The sequence below is a fragment of the Camellia sinensis genome, chromosome 10, assembly GCF_055761805.1.
Source record: "Camellia sinensis isolate YWXY chromosome 10, ASM5576180v1, whole genome shotgun sequence".
In the NCBI taxonomy this organism is placed as follows: Eukaryota; Viridiplantae; Streptophyta; class Magnoliopsida; order Ericales; family Theaceae; genus Camellia; species Camellia sinensis.
In genome coordinates, this window is record NC_138970.1 from 144,235,212 (window position 1) to 144,254,098 (window position 18,887).

The window sequence follows — 18,887 nt, forward strand, 5'->3', positions numbered from 1 at the left end:
GTCCCTGCCTATGAAGCACGGTCACGTGTCGAACAGTGTCCGACACGTGTCGAACACGGACACGGACATGCGTCAAACACACTCCGGACACGCTGGGACACTTTGGACATGTTGGGACACGCTGAGAACACGCTGGGGACACTCTAAGGACATGTTGAGTACTATTTTTTTCAAAAAAAAATTTAAAATTTTTAGTTTTTTTACTAAAATAGCATAAGGTTTATATATTTAGTAAAATTAAATATTTGACATAAAATACATATTAAATATTTAAAAATACACATAATAAAAATATAAAAACATATGTTTTGAGCGTGTCTCCAACGTGTCATGTCCTGCATTATTTGAAAATTTACGTGTCCATGTCGTGTCACGCATCCGTGTCCGTGTTTCTTAGGTCACTACTTCTAATGTCTCTTTTTGATACCTATTTAATCTCTAAACTCACTTTGAATCTCATTTTTGTTAGGAAATTATATGAACTTGGACTTAATGTTTACCTTTTCTGCTACTGGTTGTCATATGCAAGATCCATAGACCAAACAGACTCTTGGGATAAACCGTAAGACTGGACAACTGTATGAGCTTATCAATCTTCACATTTTTTCTCAGTTCTCTTCATCAATTCAGTCTGCTGCCTTGGAACCCTCTCCATCTTCTATAAGTCTTCAATCTGATGTTAATTTTACTCCTTTTGTGAGTCATTCTAATCTTATTCTCTTTCTACTTCCTCTACTTCTCAATGTCTTTTTTTTTTTTTTATCAGCCTCTACTTCTCTAAGTCTTTGGCATTCTCGATCGAGTGACATCTCTTCGAATCGTTATACATTTTGGTTCTAGTTGTCAGCTAGGACCTGTCGAAGATAAGCATATATTGATTCTCTTTCTTGTCAACCTGCTAAACAAACAGCATTACCTAAATGAATTTATTTCTGTTACTCCATTTGATTTAATTCACTCTAACATTTGGGGGCCTTCTCCCAACACGACCATGGGGATCTAACTAAATAGTTTGTTGTATTCATCAATGATTATTTTTGCTTCTCTTGTCATATCTCATTCACAACCAATCTAAGTTACCACAGATTTATTATGATTTTATAAAGATGGTTCAAACTTAAATTTTTATGTACCATCAAAGTCTTTTAAGTTGATAATGCCATGAAATGTGGAGAATCATAATTTCTAAAATTTCTTTGGCAAGATGGCACCATCCGTCATCGTTATTGTCTTGAAACATTTCAAGTTTTTGACAAAATGGTCATGCAAAGAGTAAGCATAAGCATATTTAGACACTCCTTATGCCCTTATTATCTCTGTGTCTTGTCCTAAGCGATTTAGGGGAAGCTGCTCTCACTACTGTCTATACTATCAATTGTATTCCCTCTCCCACAATTAGTAATCAATCCCTTAATGAATGTCTATATGGTACTCCTCCTGACTATAGTATTCTTTTTTGGATGTTCATCTTTTATCTTACTTCAGCCTTATGAGCGCACTATATTGGAACCTTGAGCTCATCTTTGTTGTTTCTTGGGGTATGGAATCCAACATAAGGGCCATAGATGTTGGCATCCCTATTTCAAGCGTCTTCACATTTCCCATCATATCATCTTTTGGGAACATAAGATGTTCTCCTCTATGTCCAAGTTCCACTTACCATTCATCTCTACTTCATCCTTCTTTATTGATCCTTCTTTGTAGTTGCTTCCTAATAATTCGTATACAAACTCTCCCTCTATGCTCACAAGTGCAGTCTCTCCTAAGGTGGTTACTATCTATGATTGTCATGTTATTGATCCTTCCGCCATCCACTCTCTTGAGTCTCCTGCATCATCCTTACATACTGATGATCCCATTACTAATCCGCATCTTCGTAATTCGACTCGGGTAAGAGAACTACTTGTTCATCTTCATGATTATCATTATTTTCCTACTCTTCTTTTCCAGCTTCATTGAGCCTCAACCCTACCCTGATGCTAGTTTTAACCCTCCATGACAGCAAGCAATGGTAGAGGAATTGCAAGCATTGAATAACACTCATACATAGGATTTGGTTGATCTTCCTCCTGGCACGACAACAATTGGATGTAAGTGGGTCTCCAAAATCAAGACCCATTTTAATGGATCTATTGAGCATCATAAAGCACGTCCAGTTACACACAGGCATGGCATTTACTATGAGGAAATTTTTAACCCAGTTACTCATCTCACCTCTATTCACAATTTACTTGTCATTGTCCGAAAGTGGGGCCTCTACCAGATTGAAAATGCATTTCTTAATTGAGACCATGAGAGAGTATAGAAGCAACTTCCTTAGGGGTATACTAATCCTTCACACACAATTTCTGCAAACTTCATCAAGCTCTAAATGATCTTAAATAGGCTCCTCGGACACAGTTTGCCAAGTTCAAACTACTATTTGGAATTTCAGATTCACCTCTAGTCCTCGTGACTCAACTCTATTTGCTTGTGAGTATAAGCATGAAACTATTATTCTTCTGTATGCTAACAACATGATTATTACTGAAGATAATCCGGTTGGTATTTCTAATTTCAAAACATTTCTCAGCCAACATTTTGTAATGAAGGATCTAAGTTCTCTCAGTTACTTCTTGAATCTTGAGATGTCTTCTGATTCAAGTGGATACTACGTCTCTCAGACCAAGTATGCATCTTAACTTCTAATTAGTGTTGGTTTCACTAATAACAAGACTGTTTTCACTCTTCTTAAGCCTAATGCAAGGCTAACTCCTCTATATAACATGCCACTCTTTACATACAGTTGCTTTGGGGACCTTATCTATCTCGCAGTTAACTTACTTGACATTTCCTATGTTATGCATCTAGTCAGACAATTTTGTCAATGCTTCATTCCACTCATCAATTGAAGTACTTCGCATTCTTTACTACATCAAAGGGACTTTGTCTCGCAGTCTTCATTTCTCAATTCATTTTCTTGGGGTGTGTCCTTGCTCTAATGTTGATTGGGCTAATGACCCTAGTGATCGGCATTCTACTATTGATTTTGCTTCTTCTTGGGCAATTCTCTTATAAGTTATACCTTGGCATAGTAACAAGCAAACTATAACTGTCCACTTTAATATAGAGGCAGAATATTGTGCTCTAGTTGATACTACCCAAGAGCTCATCTAGCGTTGTTGGTTACTTGAGGATATGGGGGTTACACATTCCACAGCTCCTCTTATTTGTTCTGTGATAATCATAGTGCTATCCAAATTGCTTACAATGATGTCTTCTGTAATAATTTATATTATTGATTGATATATGTTGTTGTGTTACAAGATTGATAAATTACAATTCCTATACAATCTATATATAGAAGAAAATGTGGTAGTAGATGTAGTGGAGGTGATAGTGGGTTAGGTGAAGTGGAGTGTGTGGTGAAGTGGAGGTAGGTGAAGTGGAGTGTGTAGTGGAGTAGGTGAAGGTAAAGATGGGAAATTCTAACAGCCCCCCGCAAACTCAAGGAGGAGAGAAACTAACCAACTTGAGTTTGGAGAGAGTAACAAAACAAGAAAATACATAAAAATAAAAAAGGATAGGAGACACTGTATGGTCGTGTCAGACCGTTGGTGAAGACACTGAATGGTGGTATCATAACGTTGTAGAGGACACTGTATGGGGGTGTCATAACGTTGTAGAGGACACTGTATGGGGGTGTCATAACGTTGTAGAGGACACGGTATGGTGGTGTCATAATGGTGTAGAGGACACGGGATGGCGGTGTCAGACCGCTGTAGAAGACAGTTTATGGGGTCATGTCGGACCGTTGTAAAAGACAGTTTATGGGGTCATGTCGGACCGTTGTAGAAAAACAGTTTATGGGGTCATGTCGGACCGTTTGTAGAAGACAATGTTGTGACAGTTTACGGAGTCTTGCTGGACCCTTGTAGAAACTAACCGGAATCAATGTCGGGACAGTTTACAGAGTCTTGTCGGACCCTTGTAGAAACTAACCGGAATCTATGTCGGGACAGTTTACAGAGTCTTGTCGGACCCATAAAGGAGCTAACCGGAATCAATGTCGGGACAGTTTACAGAGTCTTGTCGGACCCATAAAGAAGCTAACCGGAATCAATGTCGGGACAGTTTATAGGGTCTTGTCGGACCGTTGTAGATGCTAACCGGAATCAAATGTCGGGACAGTTTATAGGGTCATGTCGGACCGTTGTAAAAGTGGCACCCTCAAAAGGTGTGCCCAATTTTTTTTTTTTTAAAAGGCGTGCCATCAAAAGGCGTGCCCACTTTATCAAAAGATGTGCCATGAAAAGGCATGCCAGTTTGTCGGGCGGCAAGAGGCGCGCGATGCGCGTGGCTGGCCCTGGCTATTTAAAACAAGGTTGAGGCGAAGGCTGTGCATACGAGTCTGAAACCTCTGAACGCTCGGAGAGCTTGTCTCTGCAAATCTTGAAACACCCGGAAACCAACCCTTCTCTGAAACACTTAGCAACTCAAAAACATGGCCTCTTCTTCCCGTCCAGTTACCCAGAACCTGCTCACGCTCTTTCCAGAACTGAACGAGCCCACAAGAGAAATAACTGGTGCGGTGGCCAGTGAACCGCAACCAAACACCTCTGGTTTTGCTCCATTGAACTTTCCGATGCGGTCGGTGGAGCAAAAAATGGCGATGCAAACTGATATTGAGGCTAATCAGTATACTCTGAAGTCATGCGTGGAAACCATGACGGCGGTCACAAATTTGTCGAACCGGCTGCAGAGTAGGACAAATGAGATGCAGCATTTAAACTCCCAGCTGGCTCTGCTCCAACGCATGTATAAGGATGCGTGAGCAGAGATCAGTGTGCTAAGGGCAGAAAACAAGGAGCTGAAGCGGAAGGCCACCGTGATGTTCCGATTTGGAGGGCCGCCATATGCTGCAGTGGAGGAGCAGGGAGTAGTGATCATGCCCAGTGGAGTGGGAAACACGGAGGCAACACCGGCAAGGGCCGCCCAGGACGGAGGCAAGAAGAAAAGACCGGCGGCAGAGTAGAGAAGAAAAAAATCCCGCCTGTGGATGAAGTTGTTTGTTTGTTTTTTTTTTTTTTTTTTTTTTTTTTTTTTTTGATGTAAAAGTGTGATCGGGGTGGATCCCCTGAGATGAATAAAAGGACGTTGAGTTTGGTGTGCAGTGCATCTGCGTCGTTTTTTTTTTTTTTTTTTTTTTTTGTGAAAAAATTTCGGAAGGTTAAAGTAATAAAAATAAAATAAGGGAAAGAAGGTGATGGGTGTGCAAAACAGTGTGTGGTTCGTGTCCTTGTCAAAAGAGGGAATAAAATAAATATAAAAAATTATGAGTGGGGAACAAGAGTGGGTGGAAAGAAGGAAATAAAAGAAAAACATAAAGAAATGGAGTGGGTGTGGCGTATGATAATACTGTCAGATGTAAGAATGACATGGATCCAATAATTTAATTAATCGATAAAGCAGCAACTAAAGGTGGTGAAAAAAATAATAATAATAATAATAATAATAAAAAGGTGCACATGGGTTGGAAAAGTGAAGAAAGGAGAGAGAGAACAGCCTGATTCGGATCTGGGTCTTTGTTTGTTTTTGGTATTTTGTTTGCATTGTTCTGGGTCCAAGACCAGTGACTGTCTCGTACACAGCCGAGATAGACCGCCGCCGGAACCGGAGGCCTCTCTGCTCCCAACCTCACCGGAGTTGTTAAAATCGGAGGAGGCCGGCGAGACGAGGTGATGGGTGTAGTCTCCTCCAAGTCTTCCTTCAGCACTGATCATCGTCCTCTCAACCTCATTTCCATCCTTGATCCCAAGCTTACGGAAAAGCGAAATGCAAGCAGCAGTAGAACCAGGAATCACCTGCAAATCATCAGTAATCAAAAAACCTAGCAGCTCCTCCCTTCAAAAACACTCCGCCGTCTTCTTCGCGCGTGTGCCAAATTCCACGCCCCAGAGAGCAGGCATGGAGCTTCAATCGATTACATTCGGACTCCGATGCGTTTTTCGGATCAAGCAACAAATCCTTATATTGATCATTTCGCAGATTGCGAGATTCAAGAGACGACACGCTGCCGTAGATTCGGGTTACGGAGCCGATCGCGGCCGATTCGGAGCTGAGCAATCGAACCATTTTCCCTAGTGGTAGTGTCAAGAACGAGAGGCGCGAGTCGATGAACTCGAAGTCGGACTCGGCGAAGATGACTCGGTTTCTGGTCTTGTCTACCAGAATCTTTGAGGTGATTACCTGGCGATCACTGGAAGTGTTGCGACAAGAAGATCAAGATCAAGAATAATTTGTGGCAGCGCGGAGTGAAGGTATGTGTAGAAAATTTTAGCAGACTAGGTTGAGGTCCGGCGGACAGCTAAGGTGAGGTTGCCGCCCGCCGGGGAAGCGAAAATATTAAGTTCTAAACCTGCTCTGATACCATGTAATAATTTATGTATTATTGATTGATATATGTTGTTGTGTTACAAGATTGATAAATTACAATTCCTATACAATCTATATATAGAAGAAAATGTGGTAGTAGATGTAGTGGAGGTGATAGTGGGTTAGGTGAAGTGGAGTGTGTGGTGAAGTGGAGGTAGGTGAAGTGGAGTGTGTAGTGGAGTAGGTGAAGGTAAAGATGGGAAATTCTAACATCTTCCATTAATGCACTAACCATATAGAGATTGATTGTCACTTTGTGAGCTAACATGTTATTCATGGAACTATTCATTTACTTCAACTGATCAAATGGTAGATATTCTCATCAAATCACATCCTCTAGTATGCTTTCATGATTTGGTTTTCAAACTCAAGTTGATAAATTAGTCTTTGCTCTATCACCTTGAGTTTGAGAAGAATGTAAATAATTTTGGCTTTTTTTTTTTTTTTTTTTTTTGGGGGGGGGGAGGGGGGGGGGATAAATAATAAGACTATTGAAAAGGCATCTATGCAAAAGAACACAAGGAAACCAAAAATGTGCAAACCTAAAAACATCTAACCAATAACATTATCCAAACAAATTAAGAAAGCAAACAAATCCGGATCCACCCTACTCTCCAACCAACAATACATAGTAACTAGTAGCCGATTCTCAAGCCATGACACACAATGATAAATCTCTTGAAAAGTTCATCGATTCCGCTCCAACCAAACCAACCATATCAACCAAAAAGGCACCAACGATCAAATCCGACGACGACAATGCCCAACCCGAACCCCCTCCAACTCCACAACATATTCAAATCGCCCTCAGCTACACCTAACGTTTGAAAAAGCAGTTGCAGTCACTGTAACAATTGTGGTGGTGCGGTTACAAAGTGTAAAGGTCGTAGTGTAACAGTTGCGGTAATCAGAACCGTGAACTTTTTTATTTTTCACACAATTTGAAAAGAACTTACCCGATACGCATATTTTTTTTTCCCAGAATCACATTTATTAGGGTTTAAAATAGATTTTGATCAATTTTTGTTAGTTTTTAAGTATGATCCAATATATTTCATATTTTTAAATCACTATAAAAGGAATTTTTTACATTTTATTTCAAAAATTAATGACTTTATATGTCATAAATTCATCTTGTACCTCTGATATTTATTTATTTATTTATTAAGAATAATTGATTTTAAATGTCTACAAACTTATTTTTGAATAATACATGAACTAACTAAATAAAAAATATTTACAATTATTAAATGAAATGATTATAAAAATAAAAATTGAAACATAAATGAAAATTATTTTTGAGCTACTAAATATTGCAGAATGTGTATAATGTATATTTTGCAAGTTTTTTTTTTTTTTGAAAGAAAGCTGTTCAGAATGTTATAAATGTGTGTAATGGGCCATTAAGGTACTGCCACAGCCGTTATGTAATATCGAAATGGTTATTACACATGTGAATTTCTGTCACACCACAAAAGCGAGTGTAGCAAGTAGTGCCTACCGCCACAACCGTTACGTAACACTGTTTTTTTAAACCTTGACTGCACCCAATCAAACCTCGAAAAGAGAACAAATAAACCCCCAAAATGCAAAGCTACTGCACAATGAATAAACAAATGATCGACTGATTCCGCATCAACACAACACATACAACAACAATTCATTATCACATGCCTTCGACGAACCAAATTATCAATAGTAAGGTTCCGTCCTAAAGCAATTGTCCATAAGAAAAAAACCACCTTAGAAGAAACTACCAGCATCCAAATACTCCTGCAAGGAAGGACCCCTGCCACCTCCCCCACCAAATAAAACGGCGAAACAGAGACTCTCCTTTGGCACTCGAAACATTCCAAACCAGCACATCTTCCCCCTACCCGAAACCCCCAGCCTATAAAAAAACTAAACAACTCCCCCAATTGATCAACCTCTTAATCTTGAACTTGGCGACGAAGTTGCACATCCCATACCACCACATCCCTCCCCCTTCCCAAAAACAAGATGCAACAGTGGTCTCCCAATCCATAGCAATACCAAAGATTAAAGGGAAACACACCTCTAACACAACCTCTCCACACCACCAACTATTCCTCCAAAATCATACCTTCTCCCCTATCGCCACATGGAAGTTCACCATGTCCCAAAACTCCTCATTCCCTATCCAAATTCCCTTCCACAGGCCCCGCCCATGAGACCCCATCACATCCCGCGACGGTCAATTCCCCCTAGCCACCACCCGACGCCATAAACGATCCTACTGCCAAGCAAACCGTCAAAACCACTTCCCTAACAATGCCCCATTAAAAGTCACCAAACTTTGTACCCCCAAACCACTCATCTCCTTAGGACGACAAATCCACCCCCAATCAACCAAGTGATATTTGAACTCCTCTCCTTTACTCCATCACAAGAAATCCCTCTGAAGTTTCTCCAAACGTCGTGCCACAAAACAAGACTAACATGCAACGACATAGAGTAGGTCAAAATACTACTTAACACACTCTTTATCAAAGTTAACCTTCCCCCCTTCAACAGATATTGCCTTTTCCACTCCGCCGCCAAACGATGATGCACCCGCTTCACCACCCCATCCCACACCCCTTTCACCTTGAAACAAGCACCCAATGGCAAACCCAAATCACCAGCAAATCTGACACCTTACATCTCAAAATCGCCTTTAACGCCGGCATCCTGCCAATCTCTCCCACCGAAATCAACTCTAGATTACTCAAATTAACCCGTAAGCCCAACACCGCCTCAAAGCAAAGCAAAACACATCACAAATACCCTAAGCGCTCCACAATGTGCATACAATAAATGAGACACACCAAAAGCAACCCCAAATGACGAGCCCATAGTAAAACCTTCCAACAAACCTTCATGCACCGCCCCCAATAACAACCTACCAAAAGCCTCCATGACCAAGATAAACAACAAAGGAGATAAAGGATCCCCCCCTAACGAAGACCCCAATATGTCGAGAAGAAACCCGACGGCGTACCATTCACCAAAATAGACATTTGCACCGTGGAAACACAAAACTTCATCCACCAACACCACTTCACTCCAAAACCCATCCGATCCAAAATATAAAGAAGAAACTCCCAATTTACGTTATCACAAGCCTTCTTAATATCCAACTTGCAAATCAAACCAGGATGCCCTTGCTGAATCCAACAAACACACTCATTAGCCACTAAAACCGCATCCAAAATCTTCAAAATAGTCTGTTTCTCATATTCTAGCCATCCATACTATCAATTGTTCTGACGTGCTTGTTAGTTATTTTGGTCAATCACTACCTATGAAGCACGGTCACCTCTCCGGAGCTCGCGTTCAAGTGTCCGACACGCGTCACGTGTCGGACACGTTCGAAAGAGTCAGACACGCTGGGACACTTTGGACACGTTGGGACACGTTGGGGACACTCTAGGGACACGTTGAGTACTATTTTTTTCAAAAAAAAAATTATAATTTTTAATTTTTTTACTAAAATAGCATACCTAAGGTTTATATTTAGTAAAATTAAATATTGGACATAATATACATATTAAATATTTAAAAATACACATATAATAAAAATATAAAAACATATGTTTTGAGCGTGTCTCCAACGTGTCGTGTCCTGCATTTTTTAAAAATTTACGTGTCCGTGTCGTGTCACGCATCTGTGTCCGTGCTTCTTAGGTCACTACTTCTAATGTCTCTTTCTGATACCTATTTAATCTCTAAACTCACTTTGAATCTCATTTTTGTTAGGAAATTATATGAACTTGGACTTCATGTTTACCTTTTTGCTACTGGTTGTCATGTGCAAGATCCATAGACCAAACAGACTCTTGGGATAAACTGTAAGACTGGACGACTGTATAAGCTTATTAATTTTCACATTTTTTATCAGTTCTCTTCATCAATTCAGCGTGCTACCTCGGCACCCTCTCCATCTTCTATAAGTCTTCAATTTGATGTTAATTTTACTCCTTTTGTGAGTCATTCTAATCTTATTCTCTTTCTACTTCCTCTACTTCTCTAAGTCTTCTTTTTTTTTTTTTCTTTTTTTATCAGCCTCTACTTCTCTAAGTCTTTGGCATTCTCGATCGAGTGACATCTCTTCGGATCGTTATACACTTTAGTTCTAGTTGTCAGCTAGGATCTGTCGAAGATAAGCATATTTTGATTCTCTTTCTTGTCAACCTGCTAAACAAACAGCCTTACCTAAGTGAATTTATTTCTGTTACTCCATTTGATTTAATTCACTCTGACATTTGGGGGCCTTCTCCCAACACAACCATGGGGATCTAACTAAATAGTTTGTTATATTCATCAATGATTATTTTTGCTTCACTTGTTGTATCTCATTCACAATTGATCTAAGATACCACAGATTTATTATGATTTTCCAAAGATAGTTCCAACTCAAATTTTTCTGTACCATCAAAGTCTTTTAAGTTGATAATGCCATGAAATGTGGAGAATCATAATTTCTAAAATTTCTTTGGCAAGATGGCACCATCCGTCATCGTTATTGTCTTGAAACATTTCAAGTTTTTGACAAAATGGTCATGCAAAGAGTAAGCATAAACATATTCAGACACTCCTTATGCTCTTATTATCTTTGTGTCTTGTCCTAAGCGATTTGGGGGAAGCTACTCTCACTACTGTCTATACTATCAATCGTATTCCCTCTCCCACAATTAGTAATCAACCCCTTAATGAATGTCTATATGGTACTCCTCTTGACTATAGTATTCTTTTTTGGATGTTCATCTTTTATCTTACTTCAGCCTTATGAGCGTACTATGTTGGAACCTTGAGCTCATCTTTGTTGTTTCGTGGGGTATGGAATCCAACATAAGGGCCATAGATGTTGGCATCCCTATTTCAAGCGTCTTCACATTTCCCATCATAGGGGTGCAACTTGGGCGGGCTCAACCCGAGCAACCCAAGCCCAGCCCGAATTTTTTTAGAGCTTGGACAAAATATTTTCAAATTCGGTACGGGCTTGGGCAAAAATTCAAAAGCCCGAATTAAATTTGGGCGGGTTTGGGCAAAGACGTCAAACAACCCGAGCAATTCGAAGCCCGAATTACATATATATAGATATATAAAAAAATTAAATATACATATAAATTATTAGCCATTACATGATATTAAAGTAATTTATATTATTAAATCATATTGAATATATATTATATATACAAATAACATAAAATCTTACTTTTTTTTCTTTTTATTTTCACTCATAAATTGTAAGGACTACTATAGTGACATCTCTCTTACATTATATAAATTATTTATTTTGATGGTATTAATAATTTTCTATAAATAAATAAAAAATTGTAAATAGAGTCAAATTTTAATAATTTAATAATGTAGCTGCAAAAACAAAAACCAAAAAAAAAACTAAAATTCATTTACAACTCGGGCAATTCGGGTTCAACTCAGGTTGGGCAGACAAGCTCGGGTTACAATTCGGGCTTGAGCAAGTCTCAACACAACTTGGGTTGGGCTTGGACAACCTCCCAACCCGACCGAACCCGCCCAAGTTGCACCCCTATCCCATCATATCATCTTTTGGAAACATAAGATGTTCTCCTCTATGTCCAAGTTCCACTTACCATTCATCTCTACTACATCCTTCTTTATTGATCCTTCTTTGTAGTTGTTTCCTAATAATTCGTATACAAACTCTCCCTCTATGCTCACAAGTGCAATCTCTCCTAAGGTGCTTACTATCTATGATGGTCATGTTATTGATCCTTCCGCCATCCACTCTCTTGAGTTTCCTGCATCATCCTTACATACTAATGATTCCATTACTGATCCGCATCTTCGTCATTCGACTCGGGTAAGAGAACTAATTGTTCATCTTCATGATTATCATTATTTTCCTACTCTTCTTTTCCAGCTTCATTGAGCCTCAACCCTACCCTGATGCTAGTTTTAACCCTCCATGACAGCAAGCAATGGTAGAGGAATTGCAAGCATTGAATAACACTCATACATAGGATTTGGTTGATCTTCCTCCTGGCACGACAACAATTGGATGTAAATGGGTCTCCAAAATCAAGACCCATTTTAATGGATCTATTGAGCATCATAAAGCACGTCCAGTTACACACGGGCATGGTATTTACTATGAGGAAATTTTTAACCCAGTTACTCATCTCACCTCTATTCACAATTTACTTGTCATTGTCCGAAAGTGGGGCCTCTACCAGATTGAAAATGCATTTCTTAATTGAGACCATGAGAGAGTATATAAGCAACTTCCTTAGGGGTATACTTATCCTTCACACACAATTTCTGCAAACTTCATCAAGCTCTAAATGATCTTAAATAGGCTCCTCGGACACAGTTTGCCAAGTTCAATACTACTATTGGGAATTTCGGATTCACCTCTAGTCCTCGTGACTCAACTCTATTTGCTTGTAAGTATAAGCATGAAACTATTATTCTTCTTTATGCTAACAACATGATTATTACTGAAGATAATCCGGTTGGTATTTCTAATTTCAAAACATTTCTCAGCCAACATTTTGTAATGAAGGATCTAAGTTCTCTCAGTTACTTCTTGAATCTTGAGATGTCTTCTGATTCAAATGGTTACTACGTCTCTCAGACCAAGTATGCATCTTAACTTCTAATTAGAGTTGGTTTCACTAATAACAAGACTGTTTTCACTCTTCTTAAGCCTAATGCAAGGCTAACTCCTCTATATAACATGCCACTCTTTACATACAGTTGCTTTGGGGACCTTATCTATGTCGCAGTTACTTACTTGACATTTCCTATGTTATGCATCTAGTCAGACAATTTTGTCAATGCTTCATTCCACTCATCAATTGAAGTACTTCGCATTCTTTACTACATCAAAGGGACTTTGTCTCGCAGTCTTCATTTCTCAATTCATTTTCTTGGGGTGTGTCCTTGCTCTAATGTTGATTGGGCTAATGACCCTAGTGATCGGCATTCTACTATTGATGTTTGCTTCTTCTTGGGCAATTCTCTTATAAGTTATACCTTGGCATAGTAACAAGCAAACTATAACTGTCCACTTTAATATAGAGGCAGAATATTGTGCTCTAGCTGATACTACCCAAGAGCTCATCTAGTGTTGTTGGTTACTTGAGGATATGGGGGTTACACATTCCACAGCTCCTCTTATTTGTTCTGTGATAATCATAGTGCTATCCAGATTGCTTACAATGATGTCTTCCATTAATGCACTAACCATATAGAGATTGATTGTCACTTTGTGAGCTAGCATGTTATTCATGGAACTATTCATTTCTTCAACTGATCAAATGGTAGGTATTCTCATCAAATCACATCATCTAGTATGCTTTCATGATTTGGTTTTCAAACTCAAGTTGATAAGTTGGTCTCTGCTCTCCCACCTTGAGTTTGAGAAGAATGTATATAATTTTGGTGTTTTTTTTTTTTTTTGGATAAATAATAAGACTATTGAAAAGGCATCTATGCAAAAGAATACAAGGAAACCAAAAAATGGGAGAAACTAAAAACATCTAACCAATAACATTATCCAAAAAAATTAAAAAAGCAAACAAATCTGGATCCACCCTACTCACCAACCAACTATACATAGTAACTAGCAGCCAATTCTCAAGCCATGACACACAATGATAAATCTCTTGAAAAGTTCGTCAATTTCGCTCCAACCAAACCAACCATATCAAACAAAAAGGCACCAACCATCAAATCCGACACTGACACCGACGCCGCCCAACCCAAACCCCCTTTAACCCCACAACATATCCAAAACTGCCCTTAGTTGCACCCAAGGTTTGAAAAAGCGGGTTGCGATCGTCATAACAGTTGCGGTTGTGCGGTTGCAGAGTGTAAGGGTTGTAGTGTAACGGTTGCGATAACCAGAACCGTGAACTTTTTTATTTTTCACACAATTTGAAAAGAACTTACCCAATAAGCATATTTTTTTTCCCAAAATCACATTTATTGGGGTTTAAAATATAGTTTGATCAAATTTTGTTAGTTTTTAAGTATGATCCTATATATTTCATATTTTTAAATCACTATAAAAAGAGTTTTTTACATTTTATTTCAAAAGTTAATGACTTCATATGTCATAAATCCATATTGTACCTCTTATGTTTATCTATTTTTTAAGAATAATTGATTTTAAATGTCTACAAAATTATTTTGGACCAATACCTAAACCAATTAAATAAAAAAATGTTTACAATTATTAAATGAAATGATTATAAAAATAAAAATTGAGACATAAACAAAAATGATTTTAAGCTACTGCATATTGCAGAATGTGTATAATGTATATTTTGTAAGTTTTTTTTTTTTTTTTTTTTTGAAGGAAGCTATTCAGAATGTTATAAATGTGTGCAATGGGCCGTTATGGTACTGCTACAGCCATTAACACCGAAACGGCCATTACATGTGTGAATTTCCGTCACACCGCAAATGCGGGTGTAACAAGTAATGCCTACCGCCATAACCGTTACGTAGCACCGCTTTTTGAAGCCTTGGCTGCACCCAATCAACCCCGAAAAGAGAACAAATAAGCCTCCAAAACCGCAAAGCTACTGAACAATGAAGAAACAAATGATCGACTGAGTCTGCATCAGCACAACACATACAACAACAATTCACTATCACATGCCTTCGACGAACCAAATTATCAATAGTAAGGTTCCGTCCTAAAGCAGTTGTCCATAAGAAAAAAAAACCACCTTAGAAGAAACTCCCGGCACCCAAATACTCTTGAAAGGAAAGACCCCTGCCACCTCCCCTGTCAAACTCCGATAAAACGGCGAAACAAAGACTATCCTTTGGCACCCAAAACATTCCAAACCAGCACATCTTCCCCTTACCCGAAACCCCCAACCCATAAAAAAACTAAACAACTATCCCAATTGATCAACCTCCTTATCTTGAACTTGGAGCCGAAGTTGCATATCCCATATTACCGTATCCCCACCTCTCAATCAAGATGCAACAGTGGCCTTCTGATCCATAGTAATACCAAATATCAAAGAGAAACACACCTCCAACACAACCTCTCCACACCAACTATCCCTCCAAAATCGTACCTTCTCCCCTATCACCACCTAGAAGTTCACCATATCCCAAAACTCCTCATTCCCTATCCAAATTCCCTTCCACAGGCCCCACCCATGAGACCCCATCACATCCCCCGACCGCCAATTCCCCCTATCCACCCCAAACTTGATAGCCACCACCCGACGCCATAAACGATCCTGCTCCCAAGCAAACCGTCAAAACCACTTCCCTAACAATGCCCTATTAAAAGTCACTAAACTCTGTACCCCCAAACCACTCATCTCCTTAGGACGACAAATCTGCCCCCAATCAACCAAGTGATATCTGAACTCCTCCCCTCTACTCCCTCACAAGAAATCCCTCTGAAGTTTCTCCAAACGTCATGCCACAAAACAAGACTAACATGCAACGACATAAAGTAAGTCAGAATACTACTCAACACACTCTTCATCAAAGTTAACCTTCCCCCCTTTGACAGATATTGCCTTTTCCACCTCGCCAAACGACGATGCACCCGCTTCACCACCCCATCCCACACCCCTTTCATCTTGAAACTAGCACCCAACGATAAACCCAAATCACTAGCAAATCCGACACCTTACATCCCAAAATCGCCGCTAACACATGCATCCTGCCAACCTCTCCCACCAAAATCAACTCTAGATTACTCAAATTAACCCATAAGCCCAACACCGCCTCAAAGCAAAGCAAAGCAAAACACATCACAAATACCCTAACCGCTCCACAATCGCATCACAAAAAACCAAAGCATCATCTGCATACAATAAATGAAACACACCAAAAGCAACCCCAGATGATGAGCCCACAGTAAAACCTTCCAACCTTCACGCACCGACCCCGATAACAACCTACCAAAAGCCTCCATGACCAAGATAAACAACAAAGGAAATAAAGGATCCCCCTGCCGAAGACCCCAATATGTTGAGAAGAAACCCGACGGCGTACCATTCACCAAAATAGACATCCACACCGCGGAAACACAATACTTCATCCACCGACACCACTTCACCCCAAAACCCATCCGATCCAAAATATAAAGAAGAAACACCTAATTTACGTTATCATAGGTCTTCTCAATATTCAACTTGCAAATCAAACTAGGATGCTCTTGTTGAATCCAACAATCAACACACTCATTAGCCACCAAAACCGCATCCAAAATCTACGGACCCCTCACCCCACAAATGCATTCTGAGATTCAGACACCACATCCTGCAAGACACCTCGAAGCCTATTTGCCAAAACTTTCTCCAACAAGTTCTATACACTACCAAGTAAACTGATAGGCCTAAAGTGCCTAATACCCCCCCCCCCCCCTTTTTCTTTCCTTATATAATATATTCCATGTTCAGTGTATTTCCATTTATTTTATTTTTTCTGGTACACTATTCACCTTAGGGCTATATATAGGCATTTTTGTACAATTTCATAGATGTCATATACAGATTTTCTCTCTTTTTAACTCTTGACTTAATCAAATATTACCAAGTGAATAACTAAATAAAAGTGAAAGCCCAGCTAAGGTCACTCAAGAGTCAAAGTTGACAATCCTCTTCAACGTTGCACGCAGTGGGAGCGAGTGCAGAGGCAGGCGAACGAAGGCATATACAAGTTTCCAAAGTTGAAAGCACCCATGGAAATGAGTACATATTAAATACATTTTTCTACTTTGTTGTAATATAAAAGTAAATTATGAATAAATATTTGAGATTGATGTAATCTACATATTATCTTTCTTTAAGTATAAATAAATAATTAGTAAATAATTTAAGTTAATTTCCTCTTGTTTCTTTTGAGATTTGAATGTTTTAAGAGTTTCTATCCAAGTGAGAAATATCACCCAATTAGGAGTTTCCTCTACTAAGCTCCAAACAAGAAAGGGAAAATAACGAAATTGTGGGCTCCGGGGCAATATACAATACAAATTAGAGGAAAATTTTGAAAATTACAACAGAAATGGAACAAACAGAAGGGGAGAGAGAGAGAGAGAGACTCACAGGATTGGAGGGGGGGTCGATGTCAAAATCAGAACCTTCTTCCGAGAAATCATCGGCAGCGGCATCGAAGTGCGAAATCTTCTTCAGCTGGTGTCGGTGTTGTTGTTGGTGCTGGTGTTGGCGGTAAGGCAAGTAAGGGTAGGAATTGCCTCTGGGAAAGCTGTTGTTGTTGTTGTTGTTGTGAGTGGTGACAGTCTTTGAGTCGACAACAAAGGGAGCAGAAGAGGAGTGATTGGAGGGAGCAGAGGAAGTGATGAGGGAGCGATGGCGGTGGTGCGGGGGGACGTAGACGGCGCCGTAAGCCGATGGCGGAGGCCGGTCCTTCATCGCCGGCGGGTGGTGGTAGTGTCTGATGGAGGTTTGTTTTAGGGTTTTGGAGTAAGAAGTGTACAAGGGGAATTGGAGAGAACCAGCCCCGTTCATGCAAAGATCGGTTTCGATTCCACGACTCAAACCTGAAGACGACGCCGCCGCGTCGTGGTGGTGATGCTTTTGACGAGTTCCGTGAATTTGGCTGTGGATGGCGGAGGGAATTGAAAGTGTATAATTCACAACGAAAGTCTGTTAATGTTAAAAGTGACAGTCGGCTGATCTTGTTTGTTTGTGACGAGTTAAATAAGCGTTTTTATAGGAGTATGTGTAAAAATATAAAGAGGTGATGTGATATAAAAAAAATAAAAAAAAATAAAAAAAAATAGATTATTTTGGATGAGATGACTTAAATAAGTGTATTTTTTATATTTTTATAAAAAGATATACAGAAAAATAGAGAGATAATGTGATAAAAAAATAAAAAAATAAAAAGATTAATTATTTTGGGACCCCTTGCCATTTCTCATCATTTACTTATGTCTATTTTAGTAATTGGGTTAAAAATCGACTTTTTGATTTTTTTTTTTTTTTTTTTTTAGTCAAATCACCTCTTTATTCTCTTACTTTTAAAAAAAAAATCAAAAAAAGCCCAAAAAGCTTATTTTTAACCTACTTCTCAAAAAAAGCCTTCAAATAAGTTAAGGGATTTCCTATTCTCACGATTTCTTTTTCTTTTTTCACCAGACGCTTCCATACAAACAGAGTGTTAGGGAAAAAAAAAAAAATTTGGCCTAAGGTTCCTCTCCAACTTTTAATAAGAGGAGAGGTACACAATAATATGTTATGATGGCTAAGATCCCTCAACTTTATTTTATGTTATAAAATACCTAATTTACCCTCGTCATAACATAAGATCGTTTGGATTTTGGCAAACTGCTGATTTCACGGTTTTGGAAACTAATTTTGGAAACTGATTTCACAGTAGAAATTTTGTAGGGATTTCGCAAGTGTTGCAGTGGACTTCACGATAGAGATTACGACGATCGTGTAGGTGTTATAGTGTGTTGATCGCGTAGGTTTTTCAGC

General features: G+C 39.1%; 1 protein-coding gene across 4 annotated transcripts in view; it reads right to left on the reverse strand.

Moving 5' to 3' along the window:
- Window positions 1-18,447, reverse strand: part of LOC114294237 (DExH-box ATP-dependent RNA helicase DExH5, mitochondrial) — a 58,678-nt gene extending 40,231 nt beyond the window's left edge. For 3 of the 4 annotated variants that reach the window (XM_028238364.2, XM_028238362.2, XM_028238363.2), the window contains exon 1: window positions 17,490-18,088. Coding sequence is in view for 2 of the 4 variants with exons in the window: in XM_028238362.2 (XP_028094163.2) it covers window positions 17,490-17,912 (423 nt within the window). In the remaining 2 variants the exon portion in view is untranslated. Of the gene's footprint in view, window positions 1-17,489 lie in introns of all 4 variants that reach the window. The other variant, XM_028238361.2, reaches the window with a different exon arrangement.
- Window positions 18,448-18,887: the final 440 nt, after the last annotated feature.